General features: G+C 43.9%; 1 protein-coding gene across 1 annotated transcript in view; it reads right to left on the bottom strand.

Moving 5' to 3' along the window:
• Positions 1-5,160: 5,160 nt before the first annotated feature.
• The window catches only part of LOC141154964 (cytochrome P450 2G1-like), a 105,551-nt gene continuing 88,926 nt past the window's right edge, over positions 5,161-21,785 (bottom strand). The window contains exon 9 of the mRNA XM_073641544.1: positions 5,161-6,740. Within this exon, the coding sequence (XP_073497645.1) occupies positions 6,559-6,740 (182 nt within the window). The 3' untranslated portion in view covers positions 5,161-6,558. The remainder of the gene's footprint in view (positions 6,741-21,785) is intronic.

A 21,785-nucleotide genomic window follows, 5' to 3' on the forward strand; every position in this document is an offset into this window, starting at 1 on the left:
ACTGTTAGTTCAGGAAGTCTATCATCGGACAGGAAGATAAGGACTGGAAGGAATTGTGTCACAAAGATCATCTCCCTCATCAAACCCTCCCCCCCTCCATTTCCATGCAGGATAAAGAATGCTGTGTACTAGTGAGTCCCTGTGAAGGAAAAGCCTGCTGTTTATGCATAGAAGTGTGTTGCCAAGAGATCTAATCTGTGCTGAATTATGCTACTGAAGAGACTGACGTTACTGTGCCTGCTTTATGAGACTGTACTGTAATGAAGATTGTTGCTGTAATATCCCTGAATTGCACTGGCCGTGCTTCAGATTAAATTCCACTGTTAAACTGTTGAATAAGACTCTGGTCAGATGTGCCTGGTCAGCAACTGAACCTATCGTGTGCCTGAGAGAAGCTGCAGCCTATCGTCGCCCCGAGTAACAGTTCCCCCAGGATTCCAACGAATTCATGAAACCCTTCTCGCCCTATCTGAACCTAGCGGCGTGTGTGTAACACTCCTGAGTCATCCATCCAGTGCTACAAATCTCGAGCCTGCACAGTTGAAGCACAGACCTGCACAAACACCTTCACTCTAACCGAAGGGAGCTGATGATCCAGAAGTTAAGCAGGCCTATGCTGTTTATAGGACTTTGTTTTGTCCTCAGAAACTTGCCTGCGTATGTCTATGCTTCAATTGCACATGTAGCGCCCCGAGGGTTCGGCTGCTACAGGGGTATTGCACCTCTGCCAGAGGTGTGATATTCCACTCCCGGGTAAGGATGGAGTATGGACAAGGGCTCAGTTAGCTGCATGCATCACACACACCCCATTTCCGGGGGACAGCTCAACGGTGCTCCCATTTATTCAGTAATGCAGGCACAACAGACCATGTCCCTGGCTGGAGTGGGGAGGGGGCAGGAAAACCCAGTGATGTAGGAGCAAGGGACGGTTTCTGTAGCATAGGAAGGAGCTCATTGGGTGCTGGTCACCTGAGCTCATACTGAGGGGAGGTATAAAAGGTGGGCACCATCTTAGGACAGGGGTCAGTCAGTCAGTGCAGTCTGTGAGGAGAAGACAGGGAGTGGAGGCTCTGCAGGAGCTCTGCTCAAAGGCAGGCCTAGGGTGAAGGCCGGAGCCTGGGAGGAGAAGGAGAAGTAGGCCTGGAGAAGAGGCCGAGGAAAGGAGGAGAAGAAGGAACAGGAAAGGAGAAGGAGTGACAGAGAAACGGAAGGGCTCAGAAACAAGAAGGCAGAGGGGACCCTAAGGACCAATGTGAAATCGGGTGACGGGTCAGGCAAGAAAAGGGTACCAGATCCCAAATTGGTGGAGGCAAATAATCCTCAGCCAAGAACCGGAGGTCGTGATCATCACTTGGTGCGACCCCCTGCTAAACCTTGCTAGGAAGGCACCATATAGGATAGCGGGAAACGGGGCCCACGTTTACCCGCATAGATCGGTGGCAGCTGGACAAAAGCTTGGTCACTGGTGGGGCACGAGCCAGAGTAAGGATAGAAGGGAGTCCTGTGCCATTCTCCTGAATTGCCTGGGGGTTGACCGAGCCCCTCACCTGGTGGACGCAGCACGGCTTGGGCAGTCACTACCTGTACAGAAGTGGCTTGGAGTATACGAACTGTGAGTAAAAGATCCTGGACTGCAACACGTTGTCTTTGTGCTTCTTACTTCGCCAGCACTAACGGTACTGGGACTCCCTGCACCATGACTCCCATCACCTACACCTCGCTGCCCTGAGGCTACTCTCCTCCCTCGTACTATTCCCTGCTGCACCCACAACACCAGCGTCAGCGGTCTACACTGCAGCGGCGGTTAGCCCTGACCGCAATCCACGGGTGGCGTAGTCGGACATTGCAAAACACATAGTAGACTACCACTCGTCTGACCACCCTGAGCCACGGACCGGGTTGCCACTACTACCCCCATCATTACACTGAAGCCCGGTTCCGAGTGCCCCAGGCCCAGGGGGCGAGTCACACAGGTTTGAGATTTTTTCAGGGTTGGGTGTACGATGTAGATGTTGTAACCATTTAATAAGGCATCAGGTGCCTGAGGAAGGAGTAGGCTCTACTCCAAAAGGTTTTCCAATAAATTGGATGTTTTTTATATATATCACCTGAATTAACTTATGTCAGCAGCATCCTCTGGGATCCATCGCACTCCTCTTTCCTTTACTTGTTATGTCCTCTCTCCATTTAGTGCGAGTACAGCGGCCGGAGGAGCAGCCATGATTGGATTATACATCACTCTTCACGTAGTTGTGCCGCGTTTAACCTGATCAGGTGAGCGGCCAACCCTCCGACACGCCTTCACCTGTTGCCCACGGGTTTCCCAGGCAGCGCCTCTTGTTTCTTATCTCTCCAAGACATTTTTTGACCACCCTAGCCTCCAGGGCTCGTGTGCAACTGCAGCTTCTGCACCCATTCTAGTTCAGCCCCTGAAACCTGTCATTTCTGTACAATATTAAATATCCAAAAGACAGTACATGTATATATGTTGACGATGAAACACAATCATTTACCCATATGAGTAAATTTTATTTTATTGCTATTTATGAAACGTTTTTTATTAGTCAGTTCAGTTAAGGGCAAATCAACCATTAGTCTGATTGAGGTTTCTATCTCATACTGTAGAATATTTTCAACATATCCAGAAATTTTAAGCACATTTTATGTATTTTATGTATTTGAACAAAATGTCCACATTTCATTTAAATCCCATTTTATTACACTTTTAGCATATTTTATATTACATTTATAAGGGTTATCAAAAAGTTGTAATCACTCTGTAGAGCAAAGTTGCATGAAGGTGGTTGTGTGTAGAAAATGTGAAACTGGATTTTTTTCTACAGCATTGATTTTTTTTAAAAATAGTCTTTGCAAGTATAATAGCTCTTTAGGGTGCAAAGTATATATTTTTATCCAATTTGGTTAGGAAAAATATTATTGTCACAAAAGTTACATGAAGATAGATATGACTGTGTCAGGGTGACTGCTAACACCAGGTTTTCTGCTTTCTGGAAATATATAGAGCTTCATAATAAAACAGATTTTTGGTCTCTAGTTTTGGTCATTTACTGACATAGGCATAAGTTGTGTCCATGAACCTTATATAATCTGATTCGTTTTTTTTATTTTAGAAGGTGTTGTCGTCAAATCCTTAACCAAAACCATGAACTTTTTTATATAAAAATACACTTTGATGCAAAACTTTTCACACAAATTAGTTAATCCCAGAGACAAAGCCTTTGTAGCCTGCAAGCAATGCAAATAATGATCTTGGCTCTGTTCACTCTATGTTAAGTGATTAAGAAACCTATTTAAAGCAATATTTAATATTTTTATGGCTTTAAGATTAAAATCCTATCTATGCATTATTAGTATACGTTACTATCTGTTTGGTATACAGCTCAAATTGAGGCTCAAGAATGCATAGAATAGGGCAGTTTTTCTCAAACTCCAGTATTACCAGTCACCAACAAATCATGTTTTAAAATTTCGTTAGTATTGCACCAGTGAAAGATCATGTGGTAATTTTTGATGCCTTGATAATACAAACCCTGGCAAAAATTATGGAATCACCGGGCTCGGAGGATGTTCATTCAGTTGTTTAATGTTGTTGAAAAAAATCAGATCAAAGACATGGCACAAAACTAAAGTCATTTCAAATGGCAACTTTAGGGCTTTAGGAAACACTAAAAGAAATCAAGATTAAAAATGTGGTACTCAGTAAGGGTAATTTTTTTCAGACCAAGCAGAGGGAAAAAAATATGGAATCACTAAATTCTGAGGAAAAAATTATGGAATCATGAAAAACAAACACACAAAAGAACACTCCAATGCTTCACTAGTACTTTGATGCACCACCTCTGGCTTTAATAACAGCTTGCAGTCTCTGAGGCATGGACTTAATGAGTGACAAACAGTACTCTTCATCAATCTGGCACCAACTTTCTCTGATTGCTGTTGCCAGATCAGTTTTGCAGGTTGGAGTCTTGACATGGACCATTTTCTTCAACTTCCACCAAAGATTTACAATTGGATTGAGATCCAGACTATTTGCAGGCCATGACATTGACCTTATGTGTCTTCTTTCAAGTAATGTTTTCACAGTTTTTGCTCTATGGCAGGATGCATTAGGATCTTGAAAAATTATGTCATCATCCCCAAACATCCTTTCAATTGATGGGATAAGAAAACTGTCCAAAATATCAATGTAAACTTGGGCATTTATTGAAGATGTAATGACAGACATCTCCCCAGTGCCTTTACCTGACATGTAGCCCCATATCATCAATGACTGTGGAAATTTGCATGTTCTCTTCATGTAGTCATCTTTATAAATCTCATTGGAACGGCACCAAACAAAAGTTCCAACATCATCACCTTGCCCAATGCAGATTCGCGATTCATCAGTGAATATGACTTTCATCCAGTCATCCACAGTCCACGATTGCTTTTCCTTAGCCCATTGTAAACTTGTGTTTTTCTGTTTAGGGGGTGATGATGGCTTATGTTTAGCTTTTCTGTATGTAAAACCCATTTCCTATAGGCGGTTTCTTACAGTTCGGTCAGAGACTTTGACTCCAGTTTCCTCCCATTCGTTCCTCATTTGTTTTGTTGTGCATTTCTTGTTTTGGAGACATATTGGTTTAAGTTTCCAGTCTTGACGCTTTGATGTCTTCCTTGGTCTACCATTATGTTTGCCTTTAACAACCTTCCCATGTTGTTTGTATTTGGTACAGATTTTAGACACAGCTGACTGTGAACAACCAACATATTTTACAACATTGCGTGATGATTTACCTTGTTTTAAGAGTTTGATAATCCTCTCCTTTGTTTCAATTGACATCTCTCCTGTTGGAGCCATGATTCATGTCAGTTTACTTGGTGCAACAGTTCTCCAAGGTGTGATCACTGCTTTTGAGATGCAGACTAACGAGCAGATCTAATTTGATGCAGGTGTTAGTTTTGGAAATGAAAATTTACAGGGTGATTCCATATTTTTTTCCTCAGAATTGAGTGATTCCATAATTTTTTCCATCTGCTTGGTCTGAAAAAAATTACCCTTACTGAGTACCACATTTTTAATCTTGATTTCTTTTAGTGTTTCTTAAAGCCCTAAAGTTGCCATTTGAAATGACTTTAGTTTTGTGCCATTTCTGTTGATCTGCTTTTTTTCAACACCATTAAACAACTGAATGAACATCCTCCAAGCCCGGTGATTCCATAATTTTTGCCAGGGGTTGGAATTACATCGACTGTGCAATACTAAGGAAATCCTGAAAACATGATCTGTTGGGAGGCCGTGAGGTCTGGAGTTTGGGAAACATTGATATAGAACCTAGAGACAGATCAAACTTAGAGGAGGAGGACATTGTGTCCACAATTGGTTGGGACCACCTTTTCAATAGCTAAATCAAATAATGTGAAGCGACTAAGAGGCTAGAGTTTGATATTTGCTACCGATGCCACCCATCAGCAAGTAAATCTATCTTGAATGAGGGCAGCCCAGTTAATCCCTGATGTCCGCTGTTTACGGCAACAAGAATTGGGTATTTGAACATGCCTGGTCTCATGTTCTTCCGGAATATAGTAAAGTAGCAAATGCCCTTATACACAAAAGACTAAAGTTGACTGATCCTGCCGACAATGGTCTGATGTGTATGTTGTACACCTGACTCTCCCCTGTCAGATGATGCTGTGGATAGAAGTGTGAGCATATAAACCTCAGTACCGAAATGATGAAGAGTAGAAGTTCTTGCAGCAATAAGTGATATTTATTTTGATACAACAAGTGATATATATGGCCCAACATTTCGACCGACACCGGTCTCTATCAAGGACATCTACAATTAATAGCAATAAAGGGTCAGCTGATGTGGCACTATGCCCCATCACGGAATGCTTGATAGCGTGCCCTTTTCAGCTCTTCTTAGAGATGTCTTTGATAAAGATTGGTGTCAGTCGAAATGTTGGACCATACGTAACACTTGCCTGATCAAAATAAATATCGCTTATTGCAGTAAGAACTTCTACTTTTCATCATTTCGGTGCTGAGGTTTATACATTCATATAAAGTCAGGACTGCAGTCCTTTCCTCAAGCATGTACACCTTCAAACAAGGTCCTGGCTTGCGGAATTTCAGTGGTTGACTGTTCATCTCTTTCTGCTCCTTGAAGATAAGCTTCTCCCTTCTGTCTCGGAGAGAACACAGGTGCACTAATCAAGCTGAGTATTCCCATTCATGAGGGGAGTTGGGAAACATGATAATAATAATCTTCATATTTATATAGCACCAACATTTTCCACAGCACTTTACAATTAAGCCTCCTTGAAAAAAACTATTTTGTGTAAAATCAATATCCCATGAAAGATTTCAGTCCGAGTTAACGTGTTCGAAAAGACCATCCCACTAGAAAGTCAATTAACATTGCAAATTTGGGTAGTTGTTTCAAGAAGGCTTTGATATCTATGGAATCAGGTCTGAGATTTTTTGGTCTCATCTAATACTTTATAGGGGACTAACTAAAATGGTACAGTGGCCTCCTGATTTTGAATGGTCACCTAACGAGAAATAAATGAGAGCTCATAAGGTATCGGCACATTGCTAAACCCAGTCATCTTAGGGCTGATGTCAGCCTCAGTTAAATGCATCTTGGTGGTTAGCTTGAACTTCTGTAAGATGGTTGTAAAGAAGAGAAACAACTCCATTTTAGCAAGGCCTTCACCGGCACAGATCCTTTTCCCTGGAATTGGGTGGGAAAAAAAATTATAATTAAAATGCCAAATAGTGCAAATAAATACAGTAGAATATGTGCTCATATATTTTTCCTTTGGAATTTCATACAGTGTATAGAGTACATAGAAAAGCTGTATAAATTAATGTCCTGTGCTGTAAGTCAAGCGAGAGTCCTGATATATTGTCGGAGTGCACAAGATGCCTTGCTGGCTCACCATGAGATTATCACAGGAGAAAATGTAGAATATCAAACAGTTCTTTAAAAGGTTATTATAACAAGTTATCCTCTATACATAGGATAGGAGAGAATGTGCTGACGCATGGGGGTCCAGTCTCTGGGACCACCAGAGAATGGGGCTTCATCTTAAATGAAGCGAAGATGCACATGCTCAACCTCGTCGCATCTTCTTATTACTGCCATGAGCGCTGAATCCCTGGGCTTCCTCAAGCTAGACTGCGACTTCTGGCTCTGACGAGACCAGAGATTGTTCTGCCCAAGCTCATATTGTTATGATGCCATGAAGCCACGATGTGTGTTGTGACCTTGCAAGAAATGTCCCGGGACTCATCATAGCTGGAAGTCCTGACCTAGAGTGAGAAGCTTAGGGATTTAAGCACTCACAGCCGTAATAAGAAGATGCAATAAGGACTGGACAGGCGACAGTAAGGAGCAGAGGGGCTAGAGAGATGAGCGGTAAGGTGAGTATCAGGGTTTTTTTAACCTTTTTATGGCCCTTTACAGTTCAGAAAAATGGTGACCAGCAGCCACCATTTTACTTAATTCACACGTCACTAAATTACAAAAAAAAAAATCAGCATTTTGGCAAATGTTTATTTTTTAATATTTATAAATACTGTATTTAATAGGCGCAGTCTTATAATTCTCTAAACGCTAAGTGCTTCATCTTGACTTTCTCTTATTATTCTGCTATTCTCTTTATTTAAAGGCATTGATCTAGTGTTCAACCCCCTTTTTTTTCTCCTCGTTTTCCCTTTTTTCTGTCCTTCCCTCTCAATTACGCAGCAAAGATATATATCTCTCCTCGTTCCTTCTATATGTTATACCAGCATTGCCCTCCCAGATGACACCTCCTCCATTTTGGTCCCAATATGTCACTTCCGGCGACAGTATTAGACTACTACCATATGATCTTGCTCAGTCTGTATCCAAAAAAATGGCTCCGGTAGTCGACATAATTACTATGCATACATCACTTCCATTGACGCTTGCATGTGGTCCTCACGTGACATGCCGCGACCAGAACTACGTCACCACCAGGAAGTGCTGAACATGCTTCTAACTAGCGTGTTCATTATATAAGCAAAACACCGCTCTATATCTGGTAGCGCCACTCCCACAGCACGGATGCCTGGAAGCGCCTTACCGCTATTACTTGTTTTCTCACAGCACTCCGGGTAAGCTAGTACCAATTTCAGTGCAATTCTAGAAGGCATGTTGATATACTAGTTCTATGCCATTTTCATTTTTTTATATTGTAAAAAGAACATGTTAACTCTAAAGGGGTTATTTAGGACTATTTTTTTTTTTACTATGTGCCTAAGAATAGAGATGAGCGGTGTTCGACTAGAACTGTTCGCCAATCTCAAATTCGAGCTGTTTTGGGCGGTGTTCGAGTTGTTCGACGAACCCGAACGATTTGCAAAAAATTCGGCTGTTCGAGGTTATGTTCGATAACTGTTCGTGCACCAAAAGCGTGTCCTGCATGTCTGGCGCTATTTAGAGCACCAATCATGCAGGGATTGTCTGCCACTCACTGTAATGCCACAGCCATGGTGGTTGTGGCATTACAGTGATTGCCCAAATCGATGGGAACAGTGCCAACAGTGAAACATGAAAAGCCGGCAATTCAGCAGCGGCATACACCTGTACCCGACAATTTAGAACCGAAAGAATAGAGCTTCACACATAGATTAGATAGATATAAACAAGTCAGCCACATATATACGAAGTACAGTGAAAGTGCTGCTTACTGTACTTGTCATTTAGCGTAAAGGATTTATCAAAAAAAATAATAGTGTTTTCATGCACCGTCTCTTTAAAAAAGCCGGCCGGCAATTCAGCAGCGGTACCCGACAATTTAGAATAGAAAGAATAGAGAATCACACATAGATTAGATAGATAGAAACATGTCAGTCACATATATATGAAGTACAGTGACAGTGCTGCTTACTGTACTTGTCATTTAGCGTAAAGGATTTATCAAAAAAAATAATAGTGTTTTCATGCACCGTCTCTTTAAAAAAGCCGGCCGGCAATTCAGCAGCGGTACCCGAAAATTTATAACAGACAGAATAGAGCTTCACACATAGATTAGATAGATAGAAACATGTCAGTCACATATATATGAAGTACAGTGATAGTGTTGGTTACTGTACTTGTCATTTAGTATTAAAATAAAGGATTTATTATTAAAAAAATTGGCGTGGGGTTCCCCTTAATTTTAGGCTCTAGCGGAGGTTAAGCAGACGGCTGGGGCAGATGTTTGAAGCCTGGGAAGGGGGTAATACCCACGGAGCTTCCCAGGCTACTAATATCAGCCCCCAGCTGAATACATAGCCTTTACTAGCTATTAAAATGGGGGACCCCACAAAAAAAATGACGTGGGGTCCCCCCTAATTTAATAGCTAGCAAAGGCTAGGCAGACAGCTGGGGGCTGATATTAATAGCCCAGGAAGGGAGCCATGAATATTGGCCCCCTCCCAGGCTAGAAACACCAGCCGTCAGCCGCCCCAGAAATGGCGCATTCATAGGATGCGCCAATTCTGGCACTTAGCCTCGCTCTTCCACGCTGCCCTGGTGCGGTGGCAGGGGGTAATAGGGTTGGGGTTGATGTCAGCTTATAATGCCAGCTGACATCAAGCCCAGGTTAGTAATGGAGAGGCGTCTATAAGACACCCCCATTACTAACCCCATAGTCAAAGTTAAAAAAAACACAAACACCCAGAATAAAGTCCTTTAATTGAAATAAAGACACAATCCTTTATTGTTCTAAATTAAACCATACTTACCGTCACGCCCATTCCAGCTGAAGCCAACGATCTCCTGCAATAAAAGAAAAATAATAAAGCAACCTCATCCTTACCTTTCCATGGTTCCCACGACAGCTTCAGCTCTGCTACATCGAGATGACAGGCTGGACCGCAGCAGAACGCTGCCATCCAGCCTCTCATCCCGCAGACACTGAGAAGCGCAGGCTTGCTTGCGCTGCTCAGCGTCTCTCTGTGACGACATCCAGATGAGCCGAGTTCATGTCCAATGAACTCGGCTCACCTCATGCACGTCACTGACAGCGTGGGAAAATTCTCACGCTGAAGCGGTGAGTGCAGGAGAATTCTCCCACGCTGTCAGTGACGTGCATAAGGTGAGCTCATGTCCAATGAACTCAGCTCACCTCCTGCACGTCACTGACAGCGTGGGAGAATTCTCCTGCACTCAGCGCTTCAGCGTGAGAATTCTCCCACGCTGAAGCGCTGAGTGCAGGAGAATTTTCCCACGCTGTCAGTGACGTGCATAAGGTGAGCTCATGTCCAATGAACTCAGCTCACCTCCTGCACGTCACTGACAGCGTGGGAGAATTCTCCTGCATTCAGCGCTTCAGTGTGAGAATTCTCCCACGCTGAAGCGCTGAGTGCAGGAGAATTTTCCCACGCTGTCAGTGACGTGCATGAGGTGAGCCGAGTTCATTGGACAATAACTCGGCTCATCTGGATGCCCTCACAGAGAGACACTGTGGAGCGCAAGCAAGCCTGCGCTTCTCAGTGTCTGCGGGATGACAGGCTGGATGGCAGCGTTCTGCTGCGGTCCAGCCTGTCATCTCGATGTAGCAGAGCTGAAGCTGTCATGGGAACCATGGAAAGGTAAGGATGATGTTGCTTTATTATTTTTCTTTTATTTCAGGAGATCGTTGGCTTCAGCTGGAATGGGCGTGATGGTAAGTATGGTTTAATTTAGAACAATAAAGAATTGTGTGTTTATTTCAATTAAAGGACTTTTTTCTGGGTGTTGTGTTTTTTTTAAATACTTTACTAGAAATTCATGGTGGTCATGTCTAATATTGGCGTGACCCCATGAATTTCGGGCTTAGGGCCAGCTGATAATGCCAAGCTGGCCCTTTCCCCTTTATTACCCAGTGAGCCACCGCATCAGGGCCCTGGATGAGTTGGGTACAGCGCCAGAAGATGGCGTTTCTATGAACGCGCCATTTTCCGGGGTGGCTGCGGACTGCAATTTGCAGCGGGGGTGGCCCAGAAAGCTTGGGCCTCCCTGCGCTGCGGATTCCAGCCCCCAGCTGCCTAGTTGTACCTGGCTGGACACAAAAACAGGGCGAAGCCCCACGTCAATTTTCTTTAAATTATTTCATGAAATAATTAAGAAAAAAAGGGCTTCCCTATATTGTTGTGTCCGGCCAGGTACAAATAGGCAGCTGGTGGTTGGGGGCAGCCCGTTCCTGCCTGCTGTACCTGGCTGGACACAAATATAGTGCGAAGCCCCACGTCAATTTTTTTTAAATTATTTCATGAATTTCCTGAAATAATTTAAAAAAATTGAAGTGGGGCTTCGCACTATATTAGTGTCCAGCCAGGTACAGCAGGCAGGAACGGGCTGCCCCCATCCACCAGCTGCCTATTTGTACCTGGCCGGACACAACAATATAGGGAAGGCCTTTTTTTCTTAATTATTTCATGAATTTCATGAAATAATTAAAAAAAATTGAAGTGGGGCTTCGCACTATATTTGTGTCCAGCCAGGTACAGCAGGCAGGAACGGGCTGCCCCCAACCACCAGCTGCCTATTTGTACCTGGCCGGACACAACAATATAGGGAAGGCCTTTTTTTCTTAATTATTTCATGAATTTCATGAAATAATTAAAAAAAAAGTACGTGGGGCTTCGCCCTATTTTTGTGTCCAGCCAGGTACAACTAGGCAGCTGGGGGCTGGAATCTGCAGCGCAGGGAGGCCCAAGCTTTCTGGGCCCCCCCCCGCTACAAATTGCAGTCCGCAGCCACCCCGGAAAATGGCGCGTTCATAGAAGCGCCATCTTCTGGCGCTGTACCCAACTCATCCAGGGCCCTGGTGCGGTGGCTCACTGGGTAATAAAGGGGTTAGGGCCAGCTTGGTATTATCAGCTGGCCCCAAGCCCAAAATTCATGGGGTCACGCCAGTATTAGACATGACCGCCATGAATTTCTAGTAAAGTATTTAAAAAAAACACAACACCCAGAATAAAGTCCTTTAATTGAAATAAAGACACAATTCTTTATTGTTCTAAATTAAACCATACTTACCATCACACCCATTCCAGCTGAAGCCAACGATCTCCTGCAATAAAAGAAAAATAATAAACCAACCTCATCCTTACCTTTCCATGGTTCCCACGACAGCTTCAGCTCTGCTACATCGAGATGACTGGCTGGACCGCAGCAGAACGCTGCCATCCAGCCTTTCATCCCGCAGACACTGAGAAGCGCAGGCATGCTTGCGCTCCTCACTGTCTCGCTGTGACGGCATCCAGATGAGCCGAGGTCATGTCCAATGAACTCGGCTCACCTCATGCACGTCACTGACAACGTGGGAAAATTCTCACGCTGAAGTGCTGAGTGCAGGAGAATTCTCCCACGCTGTCAGTGATGTGCATGAGGTGAGCTCATGTCCAATGAACTCAGCTCACCTCCTGCACGTCACTGACAGCGTGGGAAAATTCTCCTGCACTCAGCGCTTCAGCGTGGGAGAATTCTCACGCTGAAGCGCTGAGTGCAGGAGAATTCTCCCACGCTGTCAGTGACGTGCAGGAGGTGAGCTGAGTTCATTGGACATGAGCTCACCTTATGCACGTCACTGACAGCGTGGGAGAATTCTCCTGCACTCACCGCTTCAGCGTGAGAATTTTCCCACGCTGTCAGTGACGTGCATGAGGTGAGCCGAGTTCATTGGACATGAACTCGGCTCATCTGGATGTCGTCACAGAGAGACGCTGAGCAGCGCAAGCAAGCCTGCGCTTCTCAGTGTCTGCGGGATGAGAGGCTGGATGGCAGCGTTCTGCTGCGGTCCAGCCTGTCATCTCGATGTAGCAGAGCTGAAGCTGTCGTGGGAACCATGGAAAGGTAAGGATGAGGTTGCTTTATTATTTTTCTTTTATTGCAGGAGATCGTTGGCTTCAGCTGGAATGGGCGTGATGGTAAGTATGGTTTAATTTAGAACAATAAAGGATTGTGTCTTTATTTCAACTAAAGGACTTTATTCTGGGTGTTTGTGTTTTTTTTAACTTTGACTATGGGGTTAGTAATGGGGGTGTCTTATAGACGCCTCTCCATTACTAACCTGGGCTTGATGTCAGCTGGCATTATAAGCTGACATCAACCCCAACCCTATTACCCCCTGCCACCGCACCAGGGCAGCGTGGAAGAGCGAGGCTAAGTGCCAGAATTGGCGCATCCTATGAATGCGCCATTTCTGGGGCGGCTGACGGCTGGTGTTTCTAGCCTGGGAGGGGGCCAATATTCATGGCTCCCTTCCTGGGCTATTAATATCAGCCCCCAGCTGTCTGCCTAGCCTTTGCTAGCTATTAAATTAGGGGGGACCCCACGTCATTTTTTTGGGGGGGTCCCCCATTTTAATAGCTAGTAAAGGCTATGTATTCAGCTGGGGGCTGATATTAGTAGCCTGGGAAGCTCCGTGGGTATTACCCCCTTCCCAGGCTTCAAACATCTGCCCCAGCCGTCTGCTTAACCTCCGCTAGAGCCTAAAATTAAGGGGAACCCCACGCCAATTTTTTTAATAATAAATCCTTTATTTTAATACTAAATGACAAGTACAGTAACCAACACTATCACTGTACTTCATATATATGTGACTGACATGTTTCTATCTATCTAATCTATGTGTGATGCTCTATCTTTCTGTTCTAAATTGTCGGGTACCGCTGCTGAATTGCCGGCCGGCTTTTTTAAAGAGACAGTGCATGAAAACACTATTATTTTTTTAAATAAATCCTTTACACTAAATGACAAGTACAGTAAGCAACACTATCACTGTACTTATTATATATGTGACTGACATGTTTCTATCTATCTAATCTATGTGTGAAGCTCTATTCTTTCTGTTCTAAATTGTCGGGTACAGATGCTGAATTGCCGGCCGGCTTTTTTAAAGAGACAGTGCATGAAAACACTAATATTTTTTTTAATAAATCCTTTACACTAAATGACAAGTGCAGTAACCAACACTGTCACTGTGCTTCTTATATGTGTGACTGACATGTTTCTATCTATCTAATCTATGTGTGATGCTCTATTCCTTCTTGTCTAAATTGTCGGGTACCGGTGTATGCCGCTGCTGAATTTGCCGGCCGGCTTTTTTAAAGAGAGTGTCTTCTGAGCAGTTTGTCAGCTTTTGGACACCTTTGCAGGTGTTTTCTATGTGTTTCTATGTGTTTTTGTTTGCCTGCCATTGGTTTTAACGGTGTTCGACGGTGTTCTAAGGTGTTCGACGAACAGTTCGACGAACAGTTCCTCGAACATCCCGGTGTTCGACGAACCGAACCCGAACACTACGGGGGTGGCTCAACACTACCTAAGAACTAGCAGGCAAGTCACATTGACAGAGAAGTGGCTGATGTCACATTGACAGAGAAGAGTCTTCTCTTCTAGGCTGCTCTGTTGAAGGGGCATGACTGCTGACATCATGCTGATGGACAGACGGCTCCCAGCATTACATCTGTAGTCACACCCTTGGACAGGGCAGCCCAGAAGAAGAAGAGCTGCTCTGTTGACGTGGACCAACTGAATCGCCGTGTAGTACAGGCAGGTAGTTGTCTGTGTTATTAACTACCTGCTTGTTAATTTTTAGGCCCATAGAAAAAAAATAAAGTAGTTCTGCATAACCCCTTTAATTTATGAGTCAGTGCAGTTATGGTTATACAAAACTTATTTAGGTTTACTTTTTTACGTCAATGTACCCCAATGTCATCGCCTATATTTTTAATTTTCTTTTGCTGGGAAACTTGCAATTTTTTGCCGTACATACATTTTTTAAATCTACTATTTATTACATTTTTTACATCGTTCTCTGTGCAGGATAAATAACATGGTACTTTGTTAATTCGAACAATTATAAATGAGCCAAATGAGTTTTTGTTTATTTATTATCCATATTTTTCTTTTCATGTAATGAATCAGAACAAAAAGGGGGTTGGTTTTACTTTTACAATTTGTGTTCTCAATAATATTTGTAAAACATTTTGAATAAGTTTTTATTACTTTTTTTTTGTTCCATTGGGGGACTTCAACCTGTGATTGCTTGATCACAGGTATAATAATGCAATAATGATTTGTTATTTCTTAGAAATAATAATATTACTAGTAATAAAGTGAGATGTTAAGTTGAATATAATCTGTATTTGTTACTTATCAAGTCTCATAGATCTGATGAAGCTGGTGTACTTACTTTGATAACCTATGTCAGAATGGCGGTGTAATCATTCTGAAATGTAAACTCAGTCTCCACCAACCAAGCTTGATTGATATCTTCTCAGTGTCCCTCCTCCCTGCTGCTGCTGAGTTCTCACACTGTTCAGTACAAGCTGCAACTGTCAGTCAAGCTGAGCTGGCAAAAACTAAATACATTTTGACTTGTAAGCTATTTAGCTGAACTCCAAAACTGCTCATTTTTTTATTATGGTTATACAGACATCTTCATATACTACGCGTCGAGAAACTCTGTGAATAATGAATACTTGAACTCCATTATTGCTCCACATATAAAAAACGTAAGATACTTAGGTAACATTTTTACATCTAGAAATGAAAAGGCCATCAAACCACGACAAGGTGCACCTTAATTTTGAATGGTCCGTAATGCTAATGAATAGAGATGAGCGTTGTTCTACTCGAACTGTTCGCCAATCTCAAATTCGAGCTGTTTTGGGCGGTGTTCGAGCCGTTCGGCGAACACGAACGATTTGAGAAAAATTCGGCTGTTCGAGGTTATGTTTGATAACTGTTCGTGCACCAAAATCATAACTGGATTTTTTCTCAGTAATGATGAAAATTAATGTTAATACACAGTTTGAGTGTACAGAGGGGCAGGGGGAGGGGCAGGGGATGGATCTCTGCAGGAATAATGAAGATCTCCATTTTTTTTTCTCTTTCCCGCATTTACAGTGGGGAGGTGCAATCTGTCAGCCTATCAGCAGCGCACACACGGAGCAAAGTGCTTTTTTTCACACAAGCAAGGGCATGTGTCATTGGCAGTGTATGTCACATGTCCTTGCCCTATAAGACCAAGCCATTTTCCCCGTCGCCACCATTTTCTCACTGCTGCAGCTGCGTGTTAGACGGCACCGCTGTTGCTGTGTGCGCTATACCTTGTTAATTTCAAGCCAATTTTCGCACAAATCTACAGATAGCTTGGGAGTAGGGAATAGTTGTGATTGCAGTCCTTTTAAGGACTAGGTTACAGCATTTCCTACGACTTTTATCAGGCAGGTCTGTGCTCTTAAATAGATAGGTTGTGGGAGTAAAGACTAATTGTAATTGGAGTCCTTTTCAGGACTAGGTTACATCAGTTCCTATCAGTTTTTGCCAGGCAGCTCTGTGCCAGTGCTGTGCAAGTTTTTTTCACAGCATTTGGCTGAATCTAGCAAAGCTAATCCTTTTTGGCCTATTGCAGAGTGTGTTAGTCAGTGGAGTAGCCTATCTGTGTTGCAAGCTACACCACCTGTGTATAGAATACCAATTTTTTTACTGCACCTAGTGAAGTAAAATCTTTTGGGCATAGCATCATTCTATTAGTCCATCTATACTGACCTCCATCAGGTTGCAAATTGAATATAATTTTTTTCTGCATCTAGCTCTGAAAAAATATTTGGCCTTCTAGCAGTGTGTGGGACTTTCTCTATTAGTCCATCTATACTGACCTCCATTAGGTTGCAAACTGAATATATTTTTTTCTGCATCTACCTCTGAAAAAATATTGGGCTTGTAGCTGTGTGTGGGACTTGTTCTATTAATCCATCTATACAGACCTCCATCAGGTTGCAAACTGAATATAATTTTTTTCTGCATCTACCTCTGAGAAAATATTTGGGCTTCTAGCTGTGTGTGGGACTTGTTCTATTACTCCATCTATACTGACCTCCATCAGGTTGCAAATTGAATATAATTTTTTTCTGCATCTAGCTCTGAAAAAATATTTGGCCTTCTAGCAGTGTGTGGGACTTTCTCTATTAGTCCATCTATACTGACCTCCATCAGGTTGCAAACTGAATATAATTTTTTTCTGCATCTAGCTCTGAAAAAATATTTGGCCTTCTAGCAGTGTGTGGGACTTTCTCTATTAGTCCATCTATACTGACCTCCATCAGGTTGCAAACTGAATATAATTTTTTTCTGCATCTAGCTCTGAAAAAATATTTGGCCTTCTAGCAGTGTGTGGGACTTGGTCTATTAGTCCATCTATACTGACCTCCATCAGGTTGCAAATTAAAAATAATTTTTATCTGCATCTAGCTCTGAAAAAATATTTGGGCTTCTAGCTGTGTGTGGGACTTGTTCTATTACTCCATCTATACTGACCTCCATCAGGTTGCAAATTGAATATAATTTTTTTCTGCATCTAGCTCTGAAAAAATATTGGCCTTCTAGCTGTGTGTGGGACTTGTTGTATTAGTCCATCTATGCTGACCTCCATCAGGTTGCAAACTGAATATATATTTTTTTCTGCATCTACCTCTGAAAAAATATTGGGCTTCTAGCTGTGTGTGGGACTTGTTCTATTAATCCATCTATACAGACCTCCATCAGGTTGCAAACTGAATATAATTTTTTTCTGCATCTAGCTCTGAAAAAATATTTGGCCTTCTAGCAGTGTGTGGGACTTTCTCTATTAGTCCATCTATACTGACCTCCATCAGGTTGCAAATTAAAAATAATTTTTATCTGCATCTAGCTCTGAAAAAATATTTGGGCTTCTAGCTGTGTGTGGGACTTGTTCTATTACTCCATCTATACTGACCTCCATCAGGTTGCAAATTGAATATAATTTTTTTCTGCATCTAGCTCTGAAAAAATATTGGGCTTCTAGCTGTGTGTGGGACTTGTTGTATTAGTCCATCTATACTGACCTCCATCAGGTTGCAAACTGAATATATTTTTTTCTGCATCTACCTCTGAAAAAATATTGGGCTTCTAGCTGTGTGTGGGACTTGTTCTATTAATCCATCTATACAGACCTCCATCAGGTTGCAAACTGAATATAATTTTTTTCTGCATCTAGCTCTAAAAAAATATTTGGCCTTCTAGCAGTGTGTGGGACTTTCTCTATTAGTCCATCTATACTGACCTCCACCAGGTTGCAAACTGAATATAATTTTTTTCTGCATCTAGCTCTGAAAAAATATTTGGCCTTCTAGCAGTGTGTGGGACTTTCTCTATTAGTCCATCTATACTGACCTCCATCAGGTTGCAAACTGAATATTTTTTTTTCTGCATCTTCCTCTGAAAAAATATTTGGGCTTCTAGCTGTGTGTGGGACTTTTTCTATTAGTCCATCTATACTGACCTCCATCAGGTTGCAAATTGAATATAATTTTTTTCTGCATCTAACCCAGCCAATAGTTTTGGCCTAATACCACAGTTTGGCCACTCATCTCTGCTCGGTTCCCATCCATTGTTTTTTTGTGCAAACAACTCCAGAGTTGTGAATTAGTTAACCACCAAAATGAGTGGAAAAAGGCCCGCTGCTGGTGGAAAGGGGAATAGGCATGTTGGGAAGGGGAAAAAAGGTTGTGTCCGTGGGGTAGGTGTTAAAGCAACAGTAACATCTGCAGAAGAAAGACCATCTTCCAGCCAAACTAAAATGTCTACTTCTTTTAGCGGACAATGTGATAAGATCCCTTTCTTACGGCCACGCCAATCGCTACAAATTCCAGATGAGGCACAAAAACAGCAGGTGCTTCAACGGATATCAAGTGCTCCTTTAAGTGGGCTCTCCTCCACATCAACTTCAACATCACAAATACTCCAGTCCTCAAAGGTGTCACCCCAATCGCACTTGCTTCCTCACAGCTCCCAAATCTCCAGCTGCCCGTCTGAGTATGAGGTAGAACAGATGGTTGAGTCTGCAGAGCTGTTTACTCATACTATAGCCTGGGAATCAGAGGTCGACTCCAGCGCTTCTGTGAATCCAGACGAGGAAATGATCTGCACTGATGCCCAGAATCTTTATGAGTCGGATCCAGGACCAGACGCAGAAGGTTCTGACCATAATGTAGACCCTCATTCCCAAACTGTAACTCCTGTTGGTGGAGACAATGAGGAAGACGATGATGAGACTCAAATACCTGATTGGAGCGACAACTTTAGTTTTTTGTCAGGGCAGGAACAGGTTGGCTCTGAGGACGACGGGTGTGATAATGCACAGGGTGATGATGATGAGGTTGGAGATCCCACTTACTGTCAACCCACAGTCAGCCAAGAGATGAGGTCAGCAGAGGAGGTGGAGGAAGATGCTAGTGACAACGAGGTCAGGTTGCGCCTTCCTGGACAGAGACGTAGTACTGGAAGCACGTCAACAACTGCATCCTCAAACACAACTCTGCCTCTCACCACAAGTCGTGGTGGCTCTTCAGGTCGCATGGGTGCTAAGCCTTGCATAGCCTGGGCATTTTTTCAGATCGATAAAGATGACCCAACTCGTGTTATCTGTAACATTTGTCAGCAAAAGCTAAGTAGAGGCCAAAAAATACATAGTTTGAGTACTTCATGCATGAACCGGCATATGGACATGAAGCATAAGTTGCAGTGGGAAGCTCAGTGTGCTACAATGCGGCCTAGCCGGCCGGGCCAACCACCGTCTGCCATATCTTGTGCATCCGCGGCCTCTTCATCCTCTGTGACTGGGGGGAAAGCAGTCACACCTGTTTTGGGGCGCAGACCTGCCACCTCTTTACCCGCAACAGCCAGCGTGATTGGCAGGTCATCATTTTCTTTGGAGGTGGTAACACCAGCTGGTGTTGAGCGCTGTCCGACATCGATAGCACCACCTTTGGATCAAGGCAACCTAACATGTCCGCCTGCATCTTCCTCACAGACCGGCAGTTTGCCGGGGACACCCTTATTAACCCCGTCTAAGCACAATAGCCAGCCCTCGGTCCCTCAGATGTGGACAAGTAAAAGACCATTTCCTCCTAGCCATGAGAAAGCTAAGAGGTTGAATTTCACCATCTGCAAGCTCTTGGCTACAGAAATGCTGCCTTTCCGCCTGGTGGACACAGAGGATTTTCGAGATCTTATGTCCGTCGCAGTGCCCCAGTACCAGATGCCCAGTCGGCACTACTTCTCAAAGAAAGAAGCATGTCGCACACAACATCACCGCTTCTTTGAGAAACTCTGTGTGTGACAGGGTGCATTTCACCACAGACACTTGGACGAGTAGGCATGGACAGGGGCGTTACATGTCGCTGACTGGGCACTGGGTAACTATGGTGACAGCAGGACAAGGGGCTGCTGTCCAAGTCTTGCCGTCCCCACGAGTTGTGCGTCAATCCTCTTTATGTCAAAGTTCCTCCACTGCTTCTGCCTCCTCAACCTCCTCTCGGTCTTCCACCTGCACCCAAAGCCTGTCTGGTCATGCCACAAGCTTTCTAACTGCGCAGAAAGGATCCTGCACACCTCCTTACTATGCTGGCAGTAGGGCTCAACGTCATCAGGCGGTTTTTACTTTGAAATGTCTGGGAAATGTGAGTCACACAGCTGAGGAGTTGTGGTCAGCTCTGGAGAACGAATTTCATGAATGGTTGTCTCCACTGGACCTGAAATCAGGGAAGGCCGTGTGCAACAATGCTGCAAATCTGGGTGTGGCCCTTCGCCGGGGCAATGTCACACACGTGCCTTGTATGGCTCACGTGTTGAACCTGGTTGTCCAGCAATTTTTAGCCCACTATCCCAGACTAGATGGCCTTCTGCAGAGGGCACGGTCGCTGTGTGCTCACTTCCGCCGTTCGCATCCCGCAGCTCAGCGACTTACATCTCTACAGAAGTCGTTGGGCCTGCCACTTCACCGGCTAAAATGCGATGTGCCTACCCGGTGGAATTCAACTCTGCACATGTTGCAGCGACTGTGGCAGCACCGACAAGCCCTGGTGCAATACGTTCTGACGTATAGCCTGGGCCAACGAGATCCAGACGTGGGGCAAATCACGCTGGAGGAGTGGTCTCAGATCAGGGACCTATGCACCCTTCTGCACAGTTTTGAAATGGCGACGAAGATGTTTAGTGCTGACGATGCCATTATCAGCATGACTATTCCGGTGATTTACATGCTGGAGCACATGTTAAACAGAATTCGGAGTCAGGTGGTGGCACAAGAGGAGGTGGAGGAAGTAGAGGAGGAGGAGTTGTATGCGGAAGGGCTAACATCTGCAAGGTCCAGACGGTCGGCAGCACCAAGGCGGCAGGCATGTGAGGGTGGGGGAGATGGTTTTACCAGGGCGCATGGTAGCAGCCAAACCAGTGAGGAAGGTGCAGGAGCCCAGGAAGAAGTGGAGGACGAACTGATGGAAGACTCATCAGATGAGGGAGACCTTGATCACATTTCTGTTGTGCGAGGTTGGGGGGAGAGGACAGAGGAAGGAAGCATGATTGTTACCTCGCCACCAACACAACAGAGACTTGGTGCTCCTGGATGCGCAACACACATGAGTGCCTTCTTGCTGCACTACCTGCAACATGACCCTCGAATTGTGAGAATTAGAAATAATCCTGACTACTGGGTTGCCACACTGTTAGATCCCCGGTACAAAAGTAAATTTGCAGAAATTATTCCTGCCATAGAAAGGGATGCACGCATGCAGGAGTATCAGCAGAGACTGTTGCAGAATCTTACATATGCTTTTCCACAAAACACCAGTGGTGCACGTAGTGAATCTCACAGTTCCAACTTGCCAACCGTGGGACCGTCAAGTGTTCAGCACTCAAACCATAACAGAACCACAGTATCTGCTGGTAACATCAATTTTGCGCAATCATTTCACC

This window comes from Phyllobates terribilis, unplaced genomic scaffold (genome assembly GCF_046119375.1).
Source record: "Phyllobates terribilis strain yellow unplaced genomic scaffold, ASM4611937v1 Scaffold_7__3_contigs__length_470593459, whole genome shotgun sequence".
Classification (NCBI taxonomy): Eukaryota; Metazoa; Chordata; class Amphibia; order Anura; family Dendrobatidae; genus Phyllobates; species Phyllobates terribilis.